At 40.4% G+C, this 27,273-nt stretch overlaps 2 protein-coding genes across 2 annotated transcripts in view; both read right to left on the bottom strand.

Annotated features, from left to right (window-relative positions):
- Window positions 1–2,383: 2,383 nt before the first annotated feature.
- MUSTN1 (musculoskeletal, embryonic nuclear protein 1) lies at window positions 2,384–6,461 on the bottom strand. The gene is made up of 3 exons (XM_033071686.2): window positions 6,174–6,461; window positions 2,953–3,073; window positions 2,384–2,728 (listed from the first exon to the last, which is right to left on the bottom strand). The coding sequence occupies exons 1-3, from the start codon at window positions 6,180–6,182 to the stop codon at window positions 2,622–2,624; spliced, it is 237 nt and encodes a 78-aa protein (XP_032927577.1). The 5' UTR covers window positions 6,183–6,461; the 3' UTR covers window positions 2,384–2,621.
- Window positions 6,462–8,764: 2,303 nt separating this feature from the next.
- Window positions 8,765–27,273, bottom strand: part of LOC117002506 (store-operated calcium entry regulator STIMATE) — a 35,250-nt gene continuing 16,741 nt past the window's right edge. Inside the window, exons 2-8 of the mRNA XM_033071685.2 lie at window positions 25,775–25,823; window positions 23,874–23,969; window positions 21,695–21,816; window positions 15,450–15,562; window positions 14,497–14,574; window positions 13,605–13,754; window positions 8,765–12,733 (exon numbers count right to left, since the gene is read on the bottom strand). Coding sequence (XP_032927576.2) covers window positions 12,617–12,733; window positions 13,605–13,754; window positions 14,497–14,574; window positions 15,450–15,562; window positions 21,695–21,816; window positions 23,874–23,969; window positions 25,775–25,823 — 725 coding nt within the window. The 3' untranslated portion in view covers window positions 8,765–12,616. The remainder of the gene's footprint in view (window positions 12,734–13,604; window positions 13,755–14,496; window positions 14,575–15,449; window positions 15,563–21,694; window positions 21,817–23,873; window positions 23,970–25,774; window positions 25,824–27,273) is intronic.

The following is a 27,273-nucleotide window of genomic DNA, read 5'->3' on the forward strand; positions in this document are numbered from 1 at the left end:
CAGGCCTGGTCTTCCTCTGGGAATCCAGTGTAAAAAGGCTCCTTTGGTGCTCCAAATCTCAGATTTTTATCTAGGTAGGAAATGCTTGGCTCCTCCCCCTGGATGGAACATCTCCCCACGGGACAATGTAATTTTATCAGTCATGCAGTGGGACTTAATGTCCCATGAACAGAAGGTATTTCTCTGGAGGGAGAATGGGTCCTGGAAAAGATAAAGATGACTGCCCCACCTGGTTTTAACAGCTGGTGATAGAATACATACTTTTGGTTATATCCTGCATTGCAACCCAAGACATCCTCTCAGGCAGACTGTTTATACTACTTGCAAATACCATATCCTTTATAGCAGGACATGTATATATATAAATATTAATATATATATATGTTTTAAAAGACAAAAAATTAAACTGCTATATATTCTATTAATTTGTACAACTTGTGTAATGCTTTAATCCCTTAAAATACACAGGATAGACACTCAGTGGCCTAAGAGCTGCAAGAGCCAAAGCTTTAATTAAGTGGATCTGTCATCAGTTTTCTAATTCCCATGTGAAAATTCACACGGATGTTAAAGAGCTGCTTTTACTGCACAGATTTAGGCTGCAGTGTCAGCTCTGCCTCTCATTCTTTAGATGAGGTCCCCATTAAAAGATGGGAAGACCAAAAAAGATCCTTTTTGTCACACTTTGAAACAGCACAAGTAATTGAACTTGACAACATCCTGGAAATAGAGCTGTTTGCCAAATCCCACTATTCTGGCAGATAACTTACATGGCTTCCCTGTAGAATCTGTGAGGGACACAGAGGTTCCTGTGTTGTTAAATCAGCACCAACATATCCAAGGCAGGTCTGAAATACAGCACTCCCCCGTTCTGCTACCCCACCTGCAAACCCTTGTACTGCAATAAAGAAAGCAACAACAACATTTTGCCCCACTTGTCCCTCACCACCATTTCTATAACTATTGAACATCCTCCTTCCAACTTCTCAACACAATTAAGGAGGGTTTGTTAAACCCAATGCAAATGCAGCTCAATACTATCAGGGCAGGAGTTTTATCCACCATGATTTTTTTCATGCTCTGGAAGGATTTTTCTTGGGAAAAGGCTCTGCCAGTGTTCCTGTGAGGAGCCTGTGCTCATGGGGGAATTGTGCCCAGTACAGTGAGGAGGTGGGGTCTAGGCTGCAAATAATAATCGTTTAAAGTGAAAAAAACAGGGCAAGGCAATGCACCAGCAATATCTTTAAGGAAGCTTTCCCCTTAAAGCCAAAGGATTGCTGCTACCTTATGTGAGCTCCTTTGCACAGCCTCTCTGTGATCTGTGTGGGCATTGTCACGTTTTATTTGTCAAGTGTTTGGGACAAAAGCCAAAAATAATACATTTCATGGTGCACAGAGAACTTTGGCATCACTTTTACCTCTTAATCAGGTCTGGTCTGTGTGAAATAAAAGTAATGTCTTTAACAAAGATGGCATCTGCCTTACCATCCCCAGACTGCTGCAGACTCAGGGTGTGTGGGAAGCATGGCAGGCTCCCACGGAGGTTCCTCTGTTTTAGCACAAATATCCAGCTGAGGGGAAACATTCTGTGAGTTGGAGAAAACAGGTTTGGTGTTTAATGCAGCAAATTAAGAAGTAAACAGCACTGAAAAAGAACAGCTCCCCTCAGAGTGCACTGCTGTTGTACAGAGACACTCGGGTGCTCATCTCCATGGTACGGCAGGACATGGCGCTGAGTCTGGCGCTCCAGTGGGACAGGAAGGAAAAGCCACTGGGGTGAAATGCTTCCCTTGGTGCTGGGACACTCTGAGAGCCAGGCCTCTGCCCTCACAGCTGAGCTGCATGGAGAGAAATCATAGCACTGCTGCTCTGAAGGGTGTGAGGGGACATGGGAGGGGGAACTGTGTGGGGGGGGGAATTGTGAGGGGAGAGCCATGAGGGGGAACTGTGAGGGGAGAGCCATGAGGGGGAACTGTGAGGGGAGAGCCATGAGGGGGAACTGTGAGGGGAGAGCCATGAGGGGGAACTGTGAGGGGAGAGCCATGAGGGGGAACTGTGAGGGGAGAACCATGAGCGGGACCTGTGAGGGAAGAGCCACCACCCTGTGCCATGCCACCACCCTGAGGGCCCTCGCCAAGGTGCCACTGTAGGTAACACAAATCTGGGTGAAATGTCCTGGTTTCTGGGCTGCCCCATTGATCATCTCATCCTCAGCTCTCTCTTGGTGAGGGCGCGGTGTGAAGAAGTTGCACTGACACTGAGACTGTGTCATCAGAGGTTTTTTCCTTTGCATTTCATAGACAAAAATCATCGCCTGTAATGTCAAAGTGCCCCCAGAATTAATCTGAGCCCAAACTGAAATGAGTCACCACAGTGTGCCAAGTTGAGTCCAACAACCTTTTTTTATTAAACAATTATAGCAAACATTGTCCAACACATAGAAAGAAAGCAGGTAATAACAATGAACATGGAAGTTTTACTCTTTGACACGAGTACATTCCCTACTTAAGGACTTACAGTGGAAATTAGCTACTTGAGTCTACAGTGACTTTAGTGTAAGGAACAGAAATTTTGAAAAATGTTACAACAATCTCTTGGGTGAGACATGTGCAGCTCCACTGTCAGCCAAAGACGCTCTTGGCTGGCTCATCCTTCGGTTTCTCAAAGACTGTTTCACCCCCTGTCCGAGCCCGGCTGAATATAGAAGGTGCTGCAGAGCCCATTTCCTCTTGGAGAAGAAAATCAGGAGAGACAATCAGTGAAATACCACCCAAATTCAGGGAGTAAAACTATTGCTGCTGAAATACATGTGTACTGATTTGATAAATACTTCACTTGTCCATCAGATGAACAGCAGGCTGCTGTTCCAGAGGTGACCCTTTCTTTCACTTGAAAAGGGCAATAAAATCAATGTTTTACTCTGCTTAATTGCTTCCAATCAAGGAGACTTACCACACTGCCTCATCACTTGGTAGGTTTTGGATTTAATTTCCTGGTTTTTGGTAAGGTTTCCTCTGGCTCCTTTGAGGTCTTCTTCCTTCACTGGAGGACGCTTCTTTTTCACAGGGGCTGGCTAAGAAATAGACCCACAGATCAGTATTTTGTGTCCAAAGCACAGGGAACAAAGCTGCTTCCACCCAAAGGCTACAACATACAGAGTTCCTAACACAGTATTTCACATATTTCACTTCTAAGATTACATACTCAGCTACTTCAGATCTTCCCATAATCACAATTTCACTGCCCTTCCCTAAATCTTTTGTTTCATACTAGATAGAACAGCTCTTCCTTAAATTAGCACCCCAACAAGTTGTCATGGCCCATGAAAGCAGCTGTGGGAGGTTCAAGGCATGGGAGGGACTTTCACACTGCAAACAGATTTTCCTTTCCTAGGTGGCTGATTCACTGTGACACTAAGGCCACAAGAGAATTGTTTCCTGTGGAGAAGTCTCCATGGCATGGCAAGAGAGACTCCTCTCCCTAAGTGGACTGAAAAAAGACTATTCTAGAGGTGGTAAACTGACTAAAAGTCCCAGGTTTTGTCTCTTAATATTATCAGTGGAAGAGACAGTGTAGGGGGAGGAAAATTGTTCCTAAAGTTTATTCTGACTTTCTTATAATTTTTCTTTTAATTCTGTTAATAAAGTTTTCTTTTTAGAGCCTTTAAAGTTTAGAGCCTGTTTTGCTCTCCTAATCTGTATCTCACAGCAGGAAATGAGTAAATAATTCATAGTGGGTGCACTGATGTTGGCCAGCAGTAAACCCTCTACACTGTCCAACCCTGTCTGCTTATTCTGCAAGTACTGCTTGGCAATTCAAGAACCTGTCCAATATTTGGAAAGGAAAAAATCACTTTATTACTTAATTGGGCTTGTGCTTCAGTCTTACTACTTCTTTGGGAAACTGGTCAGAGAGATTCCAAATACGGACTTGCCCTAAATTGAAATGAACAGTTAATAAATACTTAATAATATTAAATTTAAGGAACAAAAGCATCTGAGGGCTCAACAGGGCTCTCTTCTGAAAACATCTGAAGCCCTGGACTTGGAACCCAAAGAAGGAGAAGGAAACCCAATACAGAAACAGATGCATCATCAGGTGGTGCACTGCAACAGCCAAGTACTAATCTGTTCAGTTTGTCCCACTACAAGGAAATAGGGATAACATTACTTCGTATCAGCCTACCCAGATCTTTAAATTAACACTCCACAGGCAGACACAACCTCCCTCTGCAGCAGCCAACACCATAAGCATTCCCCTGTCAGTTTATTATTTCAGGGACAGATTTTCAGTGTCCCACCAAGCAGCCCTTGTGGCAAGATTCAGGGGTACCGGGATATGATTAGGAGGAACAGAACACCCCCATACTCCAACTCTAATAGATTTAAATGCTGAAAGATCAACAAGAAACTTCTCTGACCATTGCTAAATTCACAGGGCTTCTGATATTTGGGTTCTGGCAGTGGTGGAGGCCACTGAGGCACTTCCAGGCACTGCCTGTGAGACTAAAAACAGTTGTGGAGGGTAACAAATCCCTCAAGGCCTACAAATGGCTGGAGCAGAGTCCCAGGGAGCTTGCAGAGACAGAGCCTGCGTGGCTGGCTCTTGGACGAGTGGGCTGGCTCCACTGGAGCCTTCAGCATGTTTTCTGCTGCTGCACATTCCTGGGAACACTCAGAATAGCTCACTGCCAATCCCACTTGCATGTGTTGTGGGAAATAAAACATTTACGAGGTCTCGGGGGAAAACACTGATGAGTAACCAAAGCAAGCGAGGGGAAAGGGCAGCAGCAAACCCTTCAAAATTCACAACAGTTTGTGCATGGTTGTTCAGCTGGTGAACCAAATATCCCCACAGCCAGGGAGTCACCTGTCCTGAAATGGCAACTGGCACATGATGGGAACAGTCCCTCATGCCCATGGCACTGTCCACAGGAACTCAGGAAGGGAAAAAGCCCCTTGCTTTATTAAGAGAAATGTGAACTCTGTAAAGGTCCTTCACCCATAATTGGCAATGGACAGGAGCTGTGAGGCTTCTTCCCACCGGGACAAAGGAATTCCTGGAGACAGGGTGAGGAAAGGTGGCACAAAGATACAGCACAGGTTGAGCAGAGCTCTTGAATGTCACCCAGTTATTTTAAAATAAACCATCTCCTGCTTTGATCACAGAGGATTTTCCAGCAGGACAGTTGCTGTGGATTAGTTGGCCCCAGCTGAAGAGCAGAGCTGGTGCACAGAGAGGTTACGGTGAGCCCTGGCCAGCAGCTGCCCCTGTCACAGCCCCACCACTGCTAATTGCTGCCAGAATTCGTGAGCAGGGTCTGCCAGCAGCCATTCCTAGCTGGCACAGGCATGCAGCCTGTGCTTTATCTCCTCCTGCCAAGTCAAAAAGTGCTACTTTACAAGACATACAACTGGGTTTTAAGTCTCATTTTCTTTGGAGTAAAGAAAATCAGCCTGAATTACTCTCTGTGGCTGAAGAACTGTGCTCTCCTACTCTCCATCCCACAATCCTATAAAACTCTCATGCTGAGGAAAGCTCTGCCAGTCACATGCAGCTTGTGTTGCAAACGTAACATTTACCTGAAACTTCACTATTTCTGAGCTCATTTCAAGAGCACTTTGAAACACTGATTATTGGGGGAATGCATTAAAGACAAACCATTTAGTTATAAAATGAATATGAGTGTTCATTTTATATAAAATTTCAGTCTCAAATATCTTATCCTAGCAGTTACAATTTTCAGTCACACTCTTTTCCCCTGCATGCTAATACACTAAGCTTTACATAGGGACATTTCAGCACAGTTGCCTCTTTTCAAAACAGAATTTCAGAATCGCTGTCTGAGAAAGTGAGCTGGAAAGCAGAGATTCCTCCTTCTGTGAAACATCACAAAGCAGAGCAGGAGAAAGGATTTTTCTCTTTCTACACAAATAAAAATATTTAAGGTAAACCAGAACATGCTAAAGTTAAATTAATTAACCATGTAGAGAGCAGTTGTTTTCCTTCTTCACCAAATAACCCATCCTAAGAATGTACTTGTTAAAATATTCTAATCACACAAGATCAGAAAAGCTGAATTCCCTGGTTAACCAGAGGAACTCCCTAATAAGCTTTTCCAAGGGCTTGCCAGGCGCTCTCCGAGGGCAGGCAGCGCACAGATGTCCCCGTACCTGTGACATAACTGCGGTGCTCCCTCGCTGAAATCCCTCCCAGGTCGTTCCCGACTTTGATTAAATCCAGCCCGTGAGCTCTGCGAGCGCCTGTTGTTTTCCTGCACTTATATAGAGCATCCGAGTGAAGTCACGGGCTGGCTCATGTTCCCAAAGCAGCGCGGGGATGATTCAGGTTGAGGGAGGCTGTTGTTGTCGGAGTTTATTCCTGGCGATGACTCGGGGGTGCAGCATTCTCCGGGCTGGGCTGACGGGGGCAGGCAGCTGCGGCAGCGGGGCAGCCCGGGCACCACCGAACCGCCCGGGGAGGCGGGGGGCTCTGGTTATAGGCTTGAAAGGCAAAATGTTGTTATGGACACAAAAAAGAAAAAAAAAAAGGAGTGGACATTGCTTTCCCAACTAATAAAATATGTGATATAAACCTAATGTCCAGAGCATAACTGTCTGAATCACTTTAGTACAGGGATCTTTAACAGGAAAGTATTGATACTCTTTTAGAGAATTCATAAAGTAGGGCATGGTTTTACCCTAACAGCTCTATCTCTGATCATGCTCCAGTGCTGGCTCTTACACAACTGAGAGAGTAAAATCACTTTCTACTTCCAGCACTATTAGCAAGTTTAACCATTTCACCCATGTCTGTACAGCACAGCTTGCTCAGACATGGATAAATGTGGTGTTCCCCACTGCACTTGCCAGCACCAATAAAACCTTTCCCAGAACTTTTAATATTTGTTCCCTAAACATTTTTTTTAATTAAGTAAAGCCCTGCTATCTCTGAGCATGAATTCTATTTTTCTTTACTGGGAGAGGTTTGAGTGGGTGATTGTTTCCCTTTTGGTTTTTTTACATTAAATCTTTACATCATGCAAAAAAAAAAAAAAAAAAAAAATCAGCTTCTGTGACTGCTGAAAGAACCTACAAAGAAGCAAGACTCCAGGACTCCAGACAGGTTGGTTAATGTGAGAAGGGCAGGCATGGCAGAGCTCCAAACACCTTCCCCCAGAGAGATCAACCGTTGTAGTGGTAGAAATCCGCTGTGGCCTTTCCTCAGGCTCTGCCAGTGCTTTTAGGGTACAGAGAAGCACAAGAGGTCACAAAAGAAATTGTTTTTCACCATGAAAACATGACATCAAACCACAACTCCAGCACTCTATGAGCAGGACTGCGGGATCTGTCAGCCTCCCAGGGCCCAAAGTGCCTTTAAGCTGAACTCTTTCCAGGCCTGAGATCTTCTCCTTTATTGGGGGAATTCTTTGTAGACTAAGAAACAGTTTGGATGTTACATCCTTAGCCCTTCCTTAGGCTGATTTTCTATTTTAAACCCAGTGCCCTTAGTAGGCCAACAAAACAGAAGAATAAAACACTGACTTCAGAACAGATTTTTTTTCTATTGTACAAAGTAACAGTTCTCTACCAAGATGTTTCTCTCCAGTCCCACAAGCATCACTATTCTGTCTATCTATTATGACAGGAAAATAACATTCTGTGTGTTTAAAGCAAATATTTAGAATTCAAGACATTGAACTATTATTTTCCCTTCAGCTTTCAAAATTGCTTCAGTTAATTGGTACTCCATATTCCTCACTCAAAAGCAACAAAGTTGTGCTTTCATAGCAATTTAATCTATACAAACAAAATCAAACCACTCAAGCCTTGCTTGCCATTTGGGGCAGGTGAAGTGCTCAGAGAGGCAGGCAGCACATCCTGAGGTTTCTAGAATATCCCCAAAGCCTGGAGAGTTCTGTTCTCTTCAATTACATTTCCTAAATCAGCATTCAATGAGAGGCACAATAATTTTCTTGCACAGGTTTTGGGCTGTTATTCCTCACTAAGAACCCATTCTAAATCTCCAGTTATTTGTATTTTAGAGCAGAAATCCTGTTCACCTGGTTGAGGCCCTTGAGATCTGTTAAATGGGACGTGAATGACAATGGAACAAGATGGCTCATTTATCCAACAGTGGCTATTAAAAATACAAATTTTAATCTTCCACTGCAATAGCAATTGTGGAAAACTCCTTTTGTGGTTGCAACTAAAATATGGCAATGACTATAGAGAATTTAGTGAATGTACACACAACTCACAGTCCAAATCTCAGGGAAGATTTGACTTCCCCTCCAGGCAAGTGCTAATGACCTCTCAGGGGACTGACACTTGGTAGAGAGAAGATTATACTCTGAATTCCCTGTAAGGGTGCAGTGGCTATGGGGCTGCTTGGATGTGGTAGGTGGAAAGTATGAAAATAATAGGGAAATGTCACAAAGGAGTTACAGAGGCAGGATTGGGTCCATCCTGTGCAGCTCCAGCCTCAAAAAAAACCTTCCCCAGGGAATGGATCTGAGAGGAGCCCGCAAGGATTCTTAAACCTGTAAACAAAATTTGCAGCTTAAGAACAGTAACTCTTCCTGATCAGAGGGGCCTTTCCATTAAGGTAAAATGAATACACTGAAATTAAAATCAATATAACAGTGCACACAATTAGAGCTGCAGTTAAACTCAAGTAGAACCTGCTTCCCACAAGAGCACACTATAAACACTGAAACACAGGCACTTGGAAACAGAACAAGTATAAAACAAGTGTACAAATCTGTAATAAGTCAAAACTTTATTGTAAACCATTATACAATGTAATTACATCAGATACCCTTAAAAGTTTAAGGTAACACCACTGATTAAACAATATGGTCCAAACAGAGGGCAGCAGAATACAGCTGTTGGTTTTGCTCACATTGGCTATACTCTGACTTTACTTACAGACAAACCCCACATTCAGTTGGAGATGGATACCCACACAAGACAAAAACACCTACAAAAGAGTCCCTTTTTTAAAGATACTGCAGTTTTACTTTGTAAAACCATAGTAGTCATTTTCAGTAATTGAACTGGAAACTTCACCTATAAAAGTTTGCACGCCTATGCTGTAGATGTACTCTGACTTGGTGTGGCTGAATTTATTCGCTTTCACTACTGGTTTCTCCTGTAAAAAGCACAGCAAAGTTGCAAACACTAGTTAGTCAAGCACAGTGGCAGAGATTCCTTGTGATGCTCAGCTCTGAGCAGAGCAGGAGAGCCCAGTCCCCCCCACCCAGGCTCGGCAGGGATCGGAGCAGACACCTGCCCGAGGGGATCACTTTGCATTGCTCTAATTTGCAACTCAGTTTCTGAGTTTTCCCTGAAGAAAAGCTATAGTACATTTTAGTTAGCAACATTAACAGACAGCATTCACCTACTTAAAGTAAGACAAGGGGACCTGAACATATTGAAGCCAGAACTTGGAAACCACATATTGGACAACACCAGTGTTTTAAGTTTATGCAGATGTGTCACAGGTCAGATATTAGGAACAGTTAATGCATTGACCACTCGTGGTAAATTCCATCTCCACCAATATTTCTGTGTCTCTTCTCTAAGTTTTAATCCCTTTCTCTTACTTTGGCATTCACTACATAGCTTATTTTCATTAAATAGAATCCTATTTTCTAAGCACAGCCTGAATTAAACGTTTGCTGTGAGTTGTCCTGAAGTACATTTGCCAGGCAGAAATCTGAGTGACAACTGGAGGATAATTCAAACGTGATGTTGCAGTATCACTACTGGATCAACTCTTTATGAAAAGTCCATTTCAGGCTGTACTGCCAACACATTTTAACAAGTGGTAAGACATAGTGAAGCACTAAGCACATGTTCCCTTCTCACACATGCAAGCCTGTCAGACAAGAGAACTTATCCTGCTCATAATTATTGCAAGAATTCCAATTTTTATCTTACAGAGAGGAAAACCGCCAGTATTACATTTTCCACCCCTTTCACAATGATAACAAATAACGTATAGAAAAAACAGCCAGATTTTAGCTAAAATTCTGAAAAAAATTATTGTCTTAGTAGAGAAAGTAATTTTTTCCCCTCTGAAGGTTGCTCTTCCTATTACTACTGTGGTATTTGAAATACTTCTGTGTCTTTGGATCATAGTGCTTTACTACATCATCTTACTAGACATATCTAGATCTCACATCAAGTGACATTTAAGCACTTAAGACATGAAAAATTAGGCATTCAGAACCTTTGCTATAACCACCAAGAAACTGCTCTGTAGTGCTTTATACTGTTTTGTACTTGGTCAATAACCTTGAGGTCTGCTCAAAACAAATATTTTTACATGATTAAGGCCATAATTTTATACTGACACTCACAGACTAAACATGAAACTAGACTCATTCTGATAATTGAAGTAACTGGAGGAGAGAAAAGGAAGATAAGATGCAAGCCTGTACAGTTAAATTTGTGTGCGCTGCTCAGTTACCTCAGCTGGCAAGGACAGCCATGGCTCTGCACTGGGACACAGCACATGGTCAGTGGCTTTAGTTCACTGTCTGAAATAGAACAAATCCTATGCTAAAAAAAAGAAATGCTGATGATTATGACAAGAGCCACAAGCCTAGATCTTAAACCCCTTTGGAAAAGTGAGCTGTAGGAGACTATTCTGTTGATGAATTCCTTGAAGTACTGTGCTTTTGGAGATCTGCACCCACCCAGTGGTCAATAGTCAAGAGAAGATGTGAGTCACACAATTAATTAAAGAACCCCCCAAACCAGAGGCAACACTGATTAGGGACATTTCCCCATCCCCCATGCCAAAACCACTCAGGTAAGCTTCCACTGTCATTAGTTTCTAGATTTAGTCTGAAGGAAACACTAGTACTGCAACTTTTTGCAGTTCTTACGTCTCAGTGCACAGTAGCAAAGGTCAGTGGCTCAACTAAAACCTCAGGTTTGGAGAATGTCCCTTTGAGCTGGCTGGACACCCGAGGTGTCAGGGCATCGTGTCCCCTTGGCAGCCCCTGGGAAAAGGGATGCTGGAATAGTGAAAGCAAGCACAGGAGCGCACAGTTCAGTATTTACTAAGGCCCAGTTAAGTGGTCTGGATAATAAATCACATTAAGACCTAGTAAATCTATAAAAAAATGTAAAAAATCTTATAAAGTTCTGAGCAGTTTTCCAATGAAACTGGTTTAAGGCTTGGAATTTTTCTGGTGTCCAGATACTACAACAGATTTGCATTTAAGGTCTGTTGTCACCTCTTTGACACATCGCCTTGTCCTGCACAAGGTTTAGCTAAGCAAGGAAAGCTGTCAGAAAGAATCATTTAGAAAATATGCAAAGCAAAAGGATGTCACTGAAAACATGTCTGCTAGGTTTCAGATCACCACGTGTTCTCAACTCTCAGAAGAGACACTGAAGATCCCAGAAATGCTGTGATAACAACTGCACTGCACCCCTTGGGGTTGTTCTTTTACTACTGAAGGATAATGAGACTTTATGGAAATTAAATAGGAGAAATTTTGTTGTTGTTGTTGTTGTTAAGCACATTAAGTAAAAAATTGCTTTTCCAACAAAAAACAAGGGACAGAATTGTATTTGCAATATTGTAGCACAACTGCTTCAATCAGATCACAGTCCTGTACCACAGGTCCTGTAACAGGAAAAGTATCAGAAATACTCCATCTCTTTCGGGTCATTTGAGAGGTATGCACAAGAGACTTGCAGAAACAGAAATAATTAGAGTTATCCATAGATACTCATTTCACAAATAACTTATCACAATGGATTTTTGTTATAGACTAAAGTGCACCTTTGTCAAATATGCAACCATCACCTCCTACTGAAAAAGGTATTTTCAAATTATGTTGTCAAGAACACACATAGGACTGCATTTTTTAGTGATATTTGGTGACTTCAGCAGTGACAGAGAGCTTTTCCCTTTGCAATCCTTTCGTCTTAAATCAGGAGACAAGGATAAATAAGATTTTCACTACAAATCTTTTGACCTGTTCTGCACAAAAAAGGGAACTGTACCCTTTTCTCTGATAAAGAGAATCTTTAAATACAACTGTATGAAAATATAACTTAAATATAAAATAGTCAGATAGATTTGAGAAGACTTGGAAAAAAATCTTTGTTCCACCTATTAGTTCCATAGGTACCCGGTAGCAAGTAAACATTTGTACTTAAAAAAATAATGTTAAGTTACAGCTTGTAACCATAAACTATTCTGCTCTAGGAATTATGCTGCAAAAGCCAGTTTTAGTAATAAAACACACTCCTTTAACTTAGTCAACTCTGATGCCTTTTAGAGAACTCCTTACACTGTCCCATCAATAACTGAAAGATTCTGTATCTGTTCTCTCGGATCTTCTGACACCTCCCACATGAATCCTTAGTGACTCATCCATTTTCCACACAGATGAGGAGACATTCTTGCATAATTGGTCAGTGTGTTTGTAGTGCAACTGAACTGGAAGTCTTCCAACTGTTTTGCCTTCCGTTGGTAGACCTTGCTTCTAAGTCAGTTTGTATGAAAAGGGAGATGCAATTGCAACATTAAACCCCACTGACAGAAGTTTTTGCCATGAAACCTGCAAGTCCCCAGGCCAAGGAATGTGTCATACGGGCAGACCAAAGCGATGCTTCTTCTTCTTGATGGGCTTTAAGTTGGTCAGTCTGCGCAGGTCCTCCTCGGCGTCCGACTCCTCCATCTCATCATCTGCTGAAATCAGGATCTACAAACAGATTACAGCTTCTGAGCACGTAGTCACATTCCTTCTTTCCTACTTTTAAACTTTTACCGTTTTTTATGCTTGCAAAGCACCTTATTATTTGCTCAGGAAAGAGCTTACAGAACACATTTAGGATTTACTGGCACACTATCAAACATCATTGCAGATCCTATCAGAAACCTCCAGTAGTTTTGAAGAAGGATGGGTGCATATTAATCTCACTGCAGCCACTGACTCTGAACCCAAAGAGTGATGCCAGAGCAGCAGAGGCAGCTTGAGAGAATATTTAAGGTCTTGATCCACACTGGTAACAAGGCAGTCACATTACCTGGCAGACCCCATATAAATAGCACTGTTTATCACACAGAAAAGTTAAATTAACTTACTAAAGCTAAACCAATTCACCTTCAAAGAAACCACCCATCTTTCAACTGAACTAAAAACTGCTCACTTAATGTCATTTAGAATAATGTTATGCCAAGACAACTATTAAATAATTCTCAAAAATCAGGTCAGTTGCCTTCACCAGTTCCCTCTCACTTTAAGCTATTAACCTCTCTCTGAATTAAAATTGTCTATTAGTTTTGTATTCCCTGTGAGGTTTTCTTTTCACAAGCACTTGCAGCACAGCTCACTTGAGGTATTTACATATATTATTGTGTCTTCCTGCCCATCTGGAAGGAAATCAAGTGCCAGAGAGGTACAACAGTGACTTTTTCCCTAACTGGTTCTCAACTGCCAATGCTGGGAGCTACTGCTAGAGGTACACACTCAGAAAATCAAACCCAAGCTGACAGTGCTACAATGAAATCAATATCAGGAGGGATGAACTGGATTGATATTTGCATTAATTGCAGTAATTAACACTACATACTTCTGACTCTGACTCCTCATGTGATGCTGCTCTTCTGTATCGGACTTTACTTCCATTTCTTGAATCTTGTCCTGCTTCCTTTTCTTCAAGTTTAGCTTTTGTCTTCCCTTTCTTCATGAGGAAATTATCTACTACCCAGAACATTAATGCCTGTTAAAAAGAAGGGGAGAGCAACAGTTCAGCTTTCTTCAGAGTGGAAGAAAGGTCCAAATACTGACCAAATAAACTCGACAATAATTCTGAACTGGTCAAAAGCTAAATCTTGTCTAGGCATAGTGTTACATATCTTATTACACCTTTCAGGAATGCTCTAGAACCCAGCTACTTTATCCTTTTGTGGAAGAGAAGCAAATAAGAGAAGTGACTATTCACAGTGATTGTATATTAACTCTTCATGTAGCAAGGCTTTACCAGCAGTTATTACATGCAAGGACACCCAGTGTCTCTGGCTCTAATCCCTAAATACCAGATTGCTGCAAGAGTGTACTTTGGGAAGGATGACTGTACACTTGCCCTTTTCCTCTGCTCCACCACAGGCCAGCTGCTATTAGCTATGGTCAGACACAGGATACTTCACAAGATGTCTGTCCTTACACCAACTGCTTTCTGCAGCAAATTTCACTGTAATTTTATAATCTCTATGTCAGTCAACCTACTGAAGTCATCAGGCCAAAGGGGTCTATGAGGCATTCCTGCCCCTCTCCTGAACCTGGATCTTTAGCTCCATAGATTTCAGTTCTGTAAAATCTGTATAACCAGACAATTTACCCATTCTTTAAAAGCCCTTAAATTAAGCACCAAGCTACACTGTGTTTTAAGGACTAATGTTAATTAATGAACACATGGCAGAAGGATATCCGAGTAAACATCTCATGAAGCGAGTTGCACTAACATTAACAAAGAAGGGAACTATCAGCATGACGATGGCCAGCTCCAGCTGGGGGTTCTCTATGGGATTCAATAAAGCCACCTGTGAAAAGAAAAGGATCAAGTTCAGCTCATGGCAGTACATGCACACACTGGCTTAGGCAAGGCAATGTTCATGTATGAGCTAATGTGACAGAAATAATGCAGGTGAACCAAAAAAGGGCAGTTCTGAGAAAAGCCAAGTATTTAGCACAGCTCATAAATTACCACAGATAAGTAAGTGGGACTGACAAGAAACTTATCTCTGTCAGTTTTGTTTACAGAAGTCTGAGGAGCTGCCTTTGAATCATCTTGAACATTTTAGAGCTGCTCCCAAGGAACATGTTGTAGATTCCATCTTTAGGAAATTTAAACAGAGCAGAGTTTTACAAAATACACAGTAATGAGAAGAGAGTTTCTGAAGTAGTCCAGAGCATACAATAGAGCTAACTGCTTTTAATGGGCAGTAACAGCACCACTTTGAATATCTGGTTGCACAGTGTCCATCAAAATAAAGATTAATCCAGTTAGAATCAGTGGATTCACTAATCCATCACAAATTTCTAAAAGTCTACAGTTAAAACCTATCAACAAGGTCAGGCAAAGAAAATTCCTTAAAATACTACAAGAATACAAAATAGCTGTAAGGCAAGAATTAGAATTAAGAAAAGAAAGAACCACTTAGTAGTATCAAGGGTACTTTAGACAAGGAGATAGAACTAAAACTCTCAAAATACAGTATGATATTCCTGGCAATGGATAAAGGCCTCATTAGCAGTATCCCAATTAAACTAAAAGAACATACCACTAGCACAGAGTTAATTGGCAATGAGTGCAGACAATCATGATGCTTTGAGCCAAACCAATAAACACTGCTGGAAGCCTTTACAGCTTCCACCTAAAATTCACTTGTCTGTAAAATGCTGTAAAAACACAAACCTCTTTCCACTGAGGTATAAGCAGCACTATGATGATGATGGTTTTCTCAAATGTCATAATCATTATGTACAGAGCACATTGGCCCATCCAAGCACTGCACTGCAGGGGGTCACCTGCAAGAAAGAAGAAATATATGCAATATGCATAGGTTTGATTTACTTCATAGTAAACATATTTAAAAAGCAGTATTAGAAGAGGCAGGAGGGCAGCTAAATCCTCCAGAAGTGCCTTCTCCAACTCTTTTAGTGCTGCTCTTTCCCCTCCCTCTGCCTCACTGCAGCTTTCAAAAAGGTATCAGAAACTGAATCCAACAGGACTTTGTCCCATTCAGCAGTACCTGTTTCATATAATCTGATGAAAGCAAGGCATAAACTCTTATTGTGTTTCTCCTCATATTGTTGATTTTTATCCTCTGTCATGACATATGAGGTGTCTTGAAAGGGAAAATTTGAGGGAAACATGGCTGGGGAAAACACATTTCCCTGCAGTCTAAATAGATTTCCACCATTGTCCCTAGGCTTTCCTCTCTACAAAGTTAGTTACCATAAGTAACCAATTGAAGCAACAGGTGCAAGAGCTGCTTTACTGAATAAAAAATTAGGATCATATTTTAGTTCCAAGGTGAAAAAGGGTTTGAAATTCTGCTGCACCTTGAGGGCAGAGTGAGAACCTGAGTGCATTAAGTTATCTGCCAGGACAGAAAGAAGACCACAAATATTTGAAGAGGAAAACTTATGCACACTATTAGAATCTTTGAAAGAAGGCAGAGAAAGAAAAAGAAGACGGGGGGTGACAGATTTTTAGTCTTTGCAGCAGCCTCTGCAATCTCTTCAAAGGCAGCTCCAAACTCTTAGCCTGGGGATGAATAATGGGCAATGGAAAATCAGATGCCTCTATGTGTTTGTAATGCATAATGGACAGTTCCTGATTCCTTTTCTGGAACACTCCTGAAAGGCTTTCAGTATTAACACTTGGTAATAGACTGAGACTTAGTGTTATGCTACACAGAGAAACTGATAAATCAGACTGGAGTCCAAAACAACAAACACTTCCTGACCAAGTTTCACAGGATTAGTTGGTGATCAACACTCAACAGTCTGAGAGGGAAGCAATTAAAATGCTTGAGTTTTACAATTACAGTTACAGCTTCTCTTGTAAAAATCCAAATAGTTAAAAATTTGAAAAAGGAAACATCAGTAAGTCAAAATTGAGCAACTGTGATTGTACTGGAAATACAAGGCCTGAATTAGGTTTGAGAATTAAATTTTAGCAATTGATTTCTATATTCCACGTTTTTATTAACATTCTCTAGTTTTTCTCACTAATTAGCAAATACTAAAAAAATTCTAGCTTTAGCTACAGCCTTACTATTGAAAGGAATAGTTTATTCTAATCTCTTTTCCAATCTTTATTTAATTCCTAAAAGCAAACACAGTGAAAACCATTTTGCATCTTTTGCAACTCTCAGGAGATTTTTTACATCCACAAGCTGTGAAACTTTGTATTAAAAGTGTTGTGCACTCTCACCAATGAATGTTTTGTTCCACAATATTTTTGTAGGGAGTGGTGCTGGTTTCTTTGGGGATATTTTTGCTACATGACTGAAATTAGAAGTTATGTATGTTAAATTCTACTTGAGGATTTTTGTGTGTCCTACTGCACCTACAAAATTATCTCTCAGTTGTAATGACAGCTGGGGACAACAGGGATGCTGCCTACTTTGAAATTTGCAAGTCTTTTGACAGTGTCCCAGTGTTATCCTTGAAGAAAGGTGGGAAGATACAGACTGGATGGGTGAAGATACAATTTTGATATGAAGAAGTAGGTACTTCAGATAAAGGGGTTTTTAAATCCTAAACCATGGATAAATTAAAAACTGACTGGTCCATGCCCTGAGCAACCCACTTCAGCTTTGAAGTTAATCCTGCTTTGAGCAAGAGGCTGGATTATACGACCTCTGGAGATCCTTCTAACCAACTTATTCTATGGTTTTATGAGCCATGAAATTCAAGTTAATAACATCACCACACCCAGAAGGTGTTCCAAAGAATATTTTGGACATTTGTACATTCAGAGATTCTGTACACAAACCCAAATTAAAACATTAATGTTGAAGCCATAAAGCTCTAATTTAATTTCTAAAGTCTCCTACAGTCATCTCTTGAATTCTGATTTTATACCTGTCATGTATAGAATAATCCAGCAAATTAGCGGAAATCTTGCTACTGCAAGAAAAGCAAATAAAGAATGAAAATGAAAAATTTTGAATCCTCTGCAGTGACAACTGTAGCAACATTTTTGGAAAATGCTGTGCAATGCCAAATTAGTCTATACTTGTATCTGCCACTGCCATCACTGCTTTGTAGAAGTATGTTTAGAGACAGTTCTTTAACCAAATACCTGTTACTCCTCTACCCTATAACTTCCTTCTGTTCTTCAGATCCTGAAATTTTTTTCTTAAGAAAATGCCAACTCATAGAACTACTCCAAAATAAATTTTAAATAGTTTTGAACTCAGTGCTATCTACCCCACATGGCTATAAGTAAGTTGCTCTGCAAGTGGCAAATGAAGAGCTGGAGGGAAAAGATGCATCAAATACAATTTCTGAGTCTGCCATGGAGAGGCAAAGGCAAGCAAAGAGGCCACAGCATGATTCAGTTGCCAGTGGAGTTTATAATCACCAGGAGGGATTTATCACCTGTTTTCTACTCACAGCAGCTAAAGCAGCTCCAGACAAGAAGGGAAGGAGATCACAAGGAACATTCTTTTCAGTACAGGTCATGACTGCTTTTCACCTCTTTACACATTCTAATATATTAACTGATTCTGCACTTCTAGTAAAATCCACCTGCTGATGTAATACATTTGAAAATACAAAACCATAGATATGAAGACAAATCCAATAAAATTAAAAATTCTGATGCAAAAAAGCCCTCAAAGGAGCATCATGGTCCTTTCTTCATAAATCAGACTGCAGTGCTGTTTTGCTGTACAAACAGCCACCATTTATAAATGCTGGTATTTTGGTATCCATTCCTTCCTTGAGGCATTTATGCTTCAAAACCATCCTCCATATAAAGAAGAGGCTTTTCAAACCAGCAGGACACTGCTATTTTTGTGACAGCTTCAAGTAATAAATCACCAGGGATCAAGTAATAGAGCTAAGAAGGGAAATGAGCTCACTGTGAGAACTAACTTGAGACAAATGATTATTTAGGCTCTAGAAACACAAACATCACTCAGCCACAAGAAGAGACTTGTCTAGGGGTGGAAGGAGGGCTCCTGTTTGTTTTCCCACACTTACAAACAAACTGAAATGACACTGATCTCCAAGCTGAGGACTTGACTTTACTACTCCAGATAAAATGCCCCAAGACTCTGACACTTTTCAGTGAGCCATGGGACAGAGAGGAGATGTCCAGAGAAAAGAAGGTTCCAGGGTGACCTTAGGGTTGCATTTCAGTACCTGAAGGAGCTCCAAGAGAGCTGCAGAGGGATTGTGAAAAGGCTGTGGAGTAAGAGCACAAGGGGAATGGCTGCCCACTGCCAGAGGGCAGGGTTAGATGGATACTGGGAAGGAATTGCTCCCTGTGAGGGTGGTGAGGCCCTGGCACAGGGTGCCCAGAGAAGCTGTGGCTGCTCCATCCCAGAAGTGTCCAAGGCCAGGCTGGACAGGGCTTGGAGCAGCCTGGGACAGTGGAAGGTCCCATGGCAGGAGGAGGAAGGAGATGAGCTTTGAGTTCTCTTCCAAATTGCTCTGTGATTCTATACTAAACATCCATATTTGACTTCAAAATCCCAAGTTCTAAACTTGCAACTCCACAGAACTGCATTTTAGTCCCTGTTTCTACCCTGCTTAATTTATTTCAAAAAATCTTAGAAAAAATAAGAGTGTTCTTTGGGTCAAACTGAAAATTGCAAATAAATTGGTGATATGAGGGTTTTCACTTCAGGAACAACAGGGACACTTAACAGAAGATGGCAGCAAATGAACTAATGCACCTTGCCCTTTTAGATGGGATTTCTTACAGAGGGCCTAACCTTACTGCACAGCCAAAATGAATAACTTTCCATCTGCTCCCTAATTCTCCTTATACCAGAAGCCTCTCCCACATGATTAATGGAAGCACAGATTTGCAATATGCTTTAGAACAGTCCCTACAATAACTTGATTAAAAACCTAACACAAAAAGGGCAGGGCAGCACATTAATAAAGATGCAGAAAAGAAAATTAGTGACGAGTAAAATGATCTGATACTAGAGAGAACAACTAAGTAAAGAGGGTTTATGTAATTTCATACATCACTTATACACACACACAGGAGAATACTCAATAAAAAGGTTCAAGTGTTTCAGATTTCCTAATTCAAAATGACAAAACAGGAGCAGCCACAGACCACCTCCACGGCAGAATACAAGTTCATTTGTTGATTTTAAGAGCTTAATTACTGCAGTCAGAAATGCCTCATAACTAAAATAAACTGGGGTTCATTTTGAAAGTCAGTAAGAAATAGAGACATTTCTTTTGGGGGACTGAATAAACTGCCCACATCTCCCCACACACACAGACTGCTTACTGTCAAAAGAACATTAACATGGGAAAGGACAGGAGATTATACACACAAAAAAAATCAAAATGTTATTAGAAAGAAATAAAATCTAATATCTGACATGATCACAAATACCTACCTATAACAAAGAGATACAACAATTTTTTTTCTCTAAATGGAAACTCAAGTTTTATATGGGCTGAAAGCTGCTCAAACATCTTTAAATGGCTTCAAGCCAAACCAACAATCAGAAATGGGGCTCTGGGCAAGAGGTCTCAGCTCTTTCCTTGCCCCTTTGCCTTCCCTGGGCATTGGTGCTTACCTAATCCCTTAGAGACACATTAGTCTGGGGACTAATCTGGGGGAACTACTTACTTTTTTTACATCTAGTGAATTTTTGATGGTTTAGCTCTCTTAGTCAATTCCCTGAAGAGTCAGATATGCACCAGTCCAAGGAAAAGAGTGGAAATGCTGGACTGTGGCATGTGGATAAAAGCAGACAAACAGTGCTGTGGGAGTGCTGATTTAAACAGCTTAAGTGGCCATAAACTGTACCCTAAAAGATACATATTAAATCTCTGTAAATCTAACATGCCCTAATGGTATAGGCAGTTATTTCTCCTAAGTTACTTGTCATAATCTCTAAACCTCTGACACTAAAGCAAATAGCAATTAATGTTATTTGATTGCAAACTTAAGCTTTTAAAGTGCTCCAATTTCACAAAGCCCTTATTTATTCTTAGTTCTGACAGGTACTTAGGATCATTAAAACCAAAGAAATCTACAAAACCAAAACCTGTACCAATAATCATCATGAAACTGCTGTGAAATTCTTTGTTAGGCAAATATTTTTTACTGTCTTAAACTTCCCCCCCATACCACTGGGGTTGTTGTTTTTCTCTCTGATGAAGAGCCACAGCTCACTTATAAGGCAACGTCTCCTCCTATTCCTGTCTCAAGGAGCTTCAAATGTGATTTTTAGTATGCATACAAAACTTTCATTTTCAGAGATCTGGGAATAACACACTGAACAAAATTAAATGTTGATGTTGAGTATTTGCAATACTCAACTGCAGCTGCAAATCTACAACTTCTGCACATTACACTTCTGTGCAAGGTAATGGAAGATAAACTCTGCAACTTCACCTGAAAGGGATTTCACAGTCTGTCCTTCACACACTTTTCACCAACAATTCAGGCCTGACTTGCACAAGCTCCAGTGATCATAGCTCTGAGGAGCAGCACAGGCCACCTTGCCATTCCTTTCTCTGAAGGGATGTGGCTGTTTAAAGAAGGCTGGCAGAGCTCTTTTCTGTGTCTTTAGACAGTGGCACGTGGTTCAGTGGAAGTTTTAGTTGGAAATGACCTTCCAGCAATCATTTTTTTAGAAGTGTTTCAGAGTAAATTTATCATGCTGGTATTTTTTCCATGAGATTAGCCAATATCATAATTTGTTGAATCACTCCTTATAAAAACAAATATCCAAGCAGTCGTTCCAAACTCAGTGAATGCTCAGAGACTTGTTAAGTTTTCTGAGACAGAAGCTGTATGCTTAGATATAGAACTTAAAAAACCCCTCATGACAGGTGAAATACTCAAATGACTGTACAACAATTCTAGGATGAGTTAACCTTTTGCTGAAATATTCAGGGATTGCACCCTGAGAATCACTGCAGTGCCAGAGAAACATTTACCGTATTCCCCAAAGCGGAGGGACTCCCACTGCTGCCATTCTACGATGCTGCTCACAGCACGAATCCCAATGTAGATTAGCAGCATTCCCAAGGTGGCATCTAGTAAGAAGTTGATAAGGTACCTGAAAGGAGAAACAGAAAACAAAACAAGGAGTCAGGGCCCATTTTCTACAGGTTATGATTGATAAAAGATCTGTAAGTATGTTGAGAAGCCAGAGTACTGAGATCATTAACCCACTTCTGTCATTACACTGAGAGCCTACAATTTAAATAGTTTAGCAGTCTCAATATTTTTTCTGTCCTTCAAGTTCCCAAAACTTTCTAAAAACAGTTCTTGTCAAATAACTGTTCACCAAATCTGAGTTTGAATTAACGTTGCATGAGTCAAACATTAAAATCACGGCTGAGTGTTTGCAGAGGAACGTCTGCAATCCCGAGGCTGCACGAGTCCCGCCGAGGCCACAAGAGGCTGCTCTAAGCCCGCAGCAGGAAGGCAGCAGCAGGAGCAGCGAAAACAGAGGTGCCAGCATCTATTGCACAGCCAGGGAGGGCTCCCGGCACATCAGAGATGCCCGACATTCCCAGAACACCGACATTCCCAAGCACGCTGGACTCACCCCACGTGCTCGCCCCAGGATGTGCCCTTAACCTGCCCACAGGACCTGCTGTGCTGCTGTCAGGTAAGCCTGCACCCACTTTCAAACTTAAAAAAGTATTTTATCTAAGACAGATTTTGATTAATGCTATGTGATATTTCTCCTGCTATCAAGAATCTGCACCTTTGTGTGCACCCAGCTCCACACTGTAATTCTGGTTATCCTGAGAACACTGAATAACCTCACTCTCTTCTTGTTTTGTGTCATGTTACACTTACATTAAAAGCAGGATTTGAAAATAAAAATATGCAGATACAGGAGAGAACACACATGCCAGTAAACCCTTTATTTTGAATGCACAGCACAAAGTTATATTTTATTTAAAATACTGTAATACACTACCATGCTTCAGCTTTAAACACTGACAATTTCTGACATGCTTTTGTTACCTCTCTTGAATATACAGTTTGAGTTGTAAAAATTGAATGAAATTAATTTGCACCTGCCAGTTTTTAAATCTATCAGGAAATTCTTAAATCTATAAAGCAAGGAAAACTCTATGATGATGCCTGGTATTATTGAAACTGTCATAATTATAACTCAAATTTTACAGTTAATGTGCTAAAATAAACACACTTTGCCTAACAAAATGCTTTGTGGTGGGAAGACAAAAGCAAGTGTTCTTGCACATTTCCACCATGCAGGAGCACAGAAGGAACCAAGGAGGAATAAGGGATATAAGACTGGCTTGTACAGCAACACAAGCATGTTCCTTGAGCTGGGTGCCTCCTTTGTTTACCCAAGAACAACAAGTGAGCAGATGCCATCGAAAGGAACTGGATTGCTTCTAAAAGACAAATTACTGGGCTTTTAAAAGTAATGTCACACCTTCCATTACCAGCGATGTGTAAGCTACTTTGAGCATGAGCCTTATCAGGAACAAACCCAAACAATTACCATTTACTTCAGGAGCTCCTGTAAAGAGCCTGTCGGGGTCTTAGTCATAAAATCTCCAGGTTTAATACACTACAGAGAAATGCTTATCTATTTAGTCACACTGCTCCAAGCGTGACATTGCAGAATTAATTTCTCTACTAAGTGCCTGGCTACTGAACAAGATTTCCCATTTTTAACAAAATGAAAATAATTCTGCAGCAGCCAATGTAGCTTTTAGAAGCAAATACAAACACAAATATTTTTTTCTAAATAACCCTGAAAGCAGCCTCACTTTCTATTACAGCCTTGCTTGACTACAGTGAACACAACTGGATATTCATTTCCTTTGGTCCCAGCACCTTCAGTAAACAAACCTGAATTGCAAAGTGCATCCCAAGTTCTCATTAGGGACAAGGTTTTGCCCTTTTAGGTTTAAAATAGCTACACACAGTCCAGACTCCTGCCAGCCATGAACTAAAAGAGAAGAATCCTGATCCCTGATTAACTAAGCTTAAGCCACAGGTTTTTAAAACTGATTTTTACAATGAAAACTGTCTTCTCAGCTTTACCTTGTCTTACCATCCACATGCACACACTCAGTTACAGAACTTCCATAAAGATCAGTTATTGCAAAATTACACACTCACAGTGAACAAGGGTCTTCTTCTGTAAGGTCTGATAAATAGACATTTGCAAAGTGGATGAACAACATCCCTATGGCTTGCTTTGAAGTATCTAAAAACCTGTATAAAGTAAAAACAGTTTTTAAGACACACAAAACTGTTTACAACACAGCCAGACATTGCAAGTTTATGTTATTTAAAACTCCATCTCTATTATTTTTTTCTCCAAATCAGAATACCAGAATAATAAAAGTATCATGGTATTTAGCTTTTATTTTTGCTCTATTTATTTTAACTTCAGCTTATTTAACAATGTTCCATTTTAAATACTGCCCCTATTTTTTCTACCAATAACCCCAATCACATTAACTTGAAACCTACCACTGTAAATGCAAAGTCTAGGGAGATCCTCTTGGTATCATATGCATTATCCAAGAGCTAATCCTGACTAACTCTAGTTAAGTCTTTAATAACCTCCTAGAAACAATGAGTATCCCAGCCCTGACAGGTATTTTGGACCTTTTATGTTTATGCATTTTTAGCAAGCTTATGGCACAAAAATAAAATGCTCATCATGTGTTTGTGGGGGCACAACTTAAAGGACTAATGAGTCCTTCATCTACAGTATTTCATTTAAAAGCCAGCATATTTTTCACCTGAAAGCATGAAATGCTTTCACTGCATTTTATCTACAGTGCAGTACTTAGAACAAGTTACAGAAGAATTCCAACCTTGACAGTATTATCTCCAAAGCAGATGACAAAGTCAGAGAGAAAACAGTTTGTTACTCAAGGGGAAGATATAAACCCCCACTTAGACTGATTCAGGAATGACTCCAGCTCTTACCATTCTTTTTTCATAGTCCTCTGCACAAAACCAAAATTTCCAGTGGATGTTATATTAAACATAAAACATAAGAATCATAACAAGAGTATCCTACAGGCAGGAGTGTGTTCTTTGTATTATACAGAAAAACAACAATTTTGCCTGTTTTGCTTCCATGTCTAAAAAGATCTAAACACCCCAGCAGATCCAACTGACATTTTATGCCTGAATTCATCCACCCTCCCTGATAACTGTCTTGGACTTTAATCTCTTCATTCACTGCATGATACAGAGAGCAGAGTGTTGGAGATGAGGCAAGAAGCCAGTGAGTTACTTATCTAATCAGTACACCCTGCTATAAATAACAATACTTGAGTCCCAGAACAAGATTCTTTGCTTAAAAATTAAGGGCTATCAGTGCACTTGTCAAAATTTCAGGCTAAGGCAGACTGTAGTAGAAAAATATTTTGTATTTATTTTTTCAATAAAATAAAGGTCAGTGTTAGTTTTGAGAAGCAGCACTGTATGAGAGGAATTTAAACCACTGAAGTCTTGAACAAGTGGAATGGCAGCCTAACACTTAGACCAGTCTCAAAATTGGTACAGTTTATGTTGGCATTGCTTCAATCCAGTAACTTTTAAAATGTAATAAACACAAATATGTTTTATGGTTGATGTACTTGCATCTTTTATCATCCTGTTTTCTATTTTATACATAGTAGTATACTAACAAAACATGGAATTTTATTGGAGCCCAGCTGAGATCTTCTAAGCTTATGCAAGTTTGTAGATGTCCATATGCATCTTAGGGCTACTCTGAATTTCCATCTTTAGGAAGAAGCACAACTTGAAGCTTTATACCTAAATGCACATCTCTACAGATTCCTAGAAGTGTTCAGTAAGAAATGACTACCCAGGAAGCACACAGAAGGTAACCTGACTCATGTATTTTGCTAACTTTTTTGGTTCCTCACTGACAGTTTCCAATTTCTTGTCATCAGTTTTTCTTTATTTTAATCATCATACCAGAACATCATCCCTTCAATTTCTACAACATGCAAGAAGAAAAAAAGTTAAGAATAAAGCATGCAGAAACTTACCATATCCTCCAGGGACGTCTTTCATGCTTTGGTTCTCTGAAGCGTTTTACTAGGGAGAAAAAAAATAAAATAAAAATATATATATACTTGAAGACAATCAGCAACTTCCAAAGCAACAAAACCATAGAAAAGTGAAAGCAAATCATCTTGCTGAAACGTGGTATCCTTGCTGAAATGGATCTTTCTCTACTGCACTTCACTATATCCAACTCCAAGGATTCATTTTTAAACAAACTCCCTTCTGTCTCCTCTGAGTTCCTAGAGCTCCATTCTCTGACTGCCAATATCCTTCCCATGAAACAATAACCCACATCTGACCACCATTCCATTGGCCTGAGCTTTTAACACTACCCATCCAGAAAACCTAATTTCCAACAGGAAAGCTGGTATTAGGAAGAGCTGTTTCTTTTCCTCACTGGAGACCCAAACCCAAACCCCATAACATGGGGCAGGTCCATAATGAATGAAATCAAGTGACTCAGTAGCAGGACAAATACATTCTCTGACAATGTGTCTCTATTTTGTTGGCAAACTGAATTCCAAATGGAAAGAAGAACAGATATATATTTTTTTTAGTCCCTTCACCAAAAGGTTGACAACTGTTAATGCATTGAAAATGAACAAAAAAATCAGTATTAAAATTAATTAACAACTATATACAATGGTAAAAAAGTGGGTAAGTTTGTCTGTTGCAGTTTCAATGGAGTTTATTATACAAACTGTTTGGGCATCTGACAGAAAGCTCCTCTCATACCCAGCAATACTTCCATGTACTTCCAACCCATCCCAGGTCCCCCTGGAAGGCTCTGGATGATTTCTGAAGAACAAGTGGGGGAAAATAGAGGGACAAGGGCATAAAAGCAGTTGTTGATGTGCAAACAGTGGCTGCTCCATGCTTTGCTCTGTCTGGTCTGCAGTTTATCCTGTCTTCTTAGGAAATGCCATTTCTAACTCTTTCTGGGCAAGAAAACCTTTTTTCCTGCTGGGAACTCACACTCATTCCTGCCACAGGTCAGACCTGGGGCAGGGGCTGTGGCAGCCTCACCTCTGTGAGATCTGGCCTCATATCCTAACACACATTTATTCCTTGTTACAGCTGCAAGATACTGAATCCTTACACATCCCAAACACAGAAAAACACAACCAAGTAATGTGAAACCTTTCCACTAAGAACGGGGCTTACATATAGGTTTTACTTCCTTCTGCTCAAATTCCAGTATCACTCACCAACTCCTTCAACACAAGTTCGTGAAAAACAATTATTTCAGAAATTATTTTTATTAAGAAAAAAAAAAAAAGCCTTGATTCCCCTCCACCCCTTCGAATTGCAGAGATTCTGGTTCCACAGGCACAAACCATACCAGGTATAGTCAGATAAAATATCAACAGGTATTTTAAGCTGCTTCTCCAGGTATTAGTGATGAATTTCAGTTTAACATAGGATGCTCTGTGTACATCATACTTGCCCAGCTTACAAGCCTTTAAACCACATTCTGGTT

This window comes from Catharus ustulatus, chromosome 13 (genome assembly GCF_009819885.2).
Source record: "Catharus ustulatus isolate bCatUst1 chromosome 13, bCatUst1.pri.v2, whole genome shotgun sequence".
NCBI classification, from domain to species: domain Eukaryota; kingdom Metazoa; phylum Chordata; class Aves; order Passeriformes; family Turdidae; genus Catharus; species Catharus ustulatus.

Coding starts and splice junctions, on each gene's coding strand:
- MUSTN1 (XM_033071686.2), bottom strand. Junction 2,729..2,952: donor CCAAGTGATGAGGCAGTGTG/GTAAGTCTCCTT, acceptor TTCTTCTCCAAG/AGGAAATGGGCTCTGCAGCA.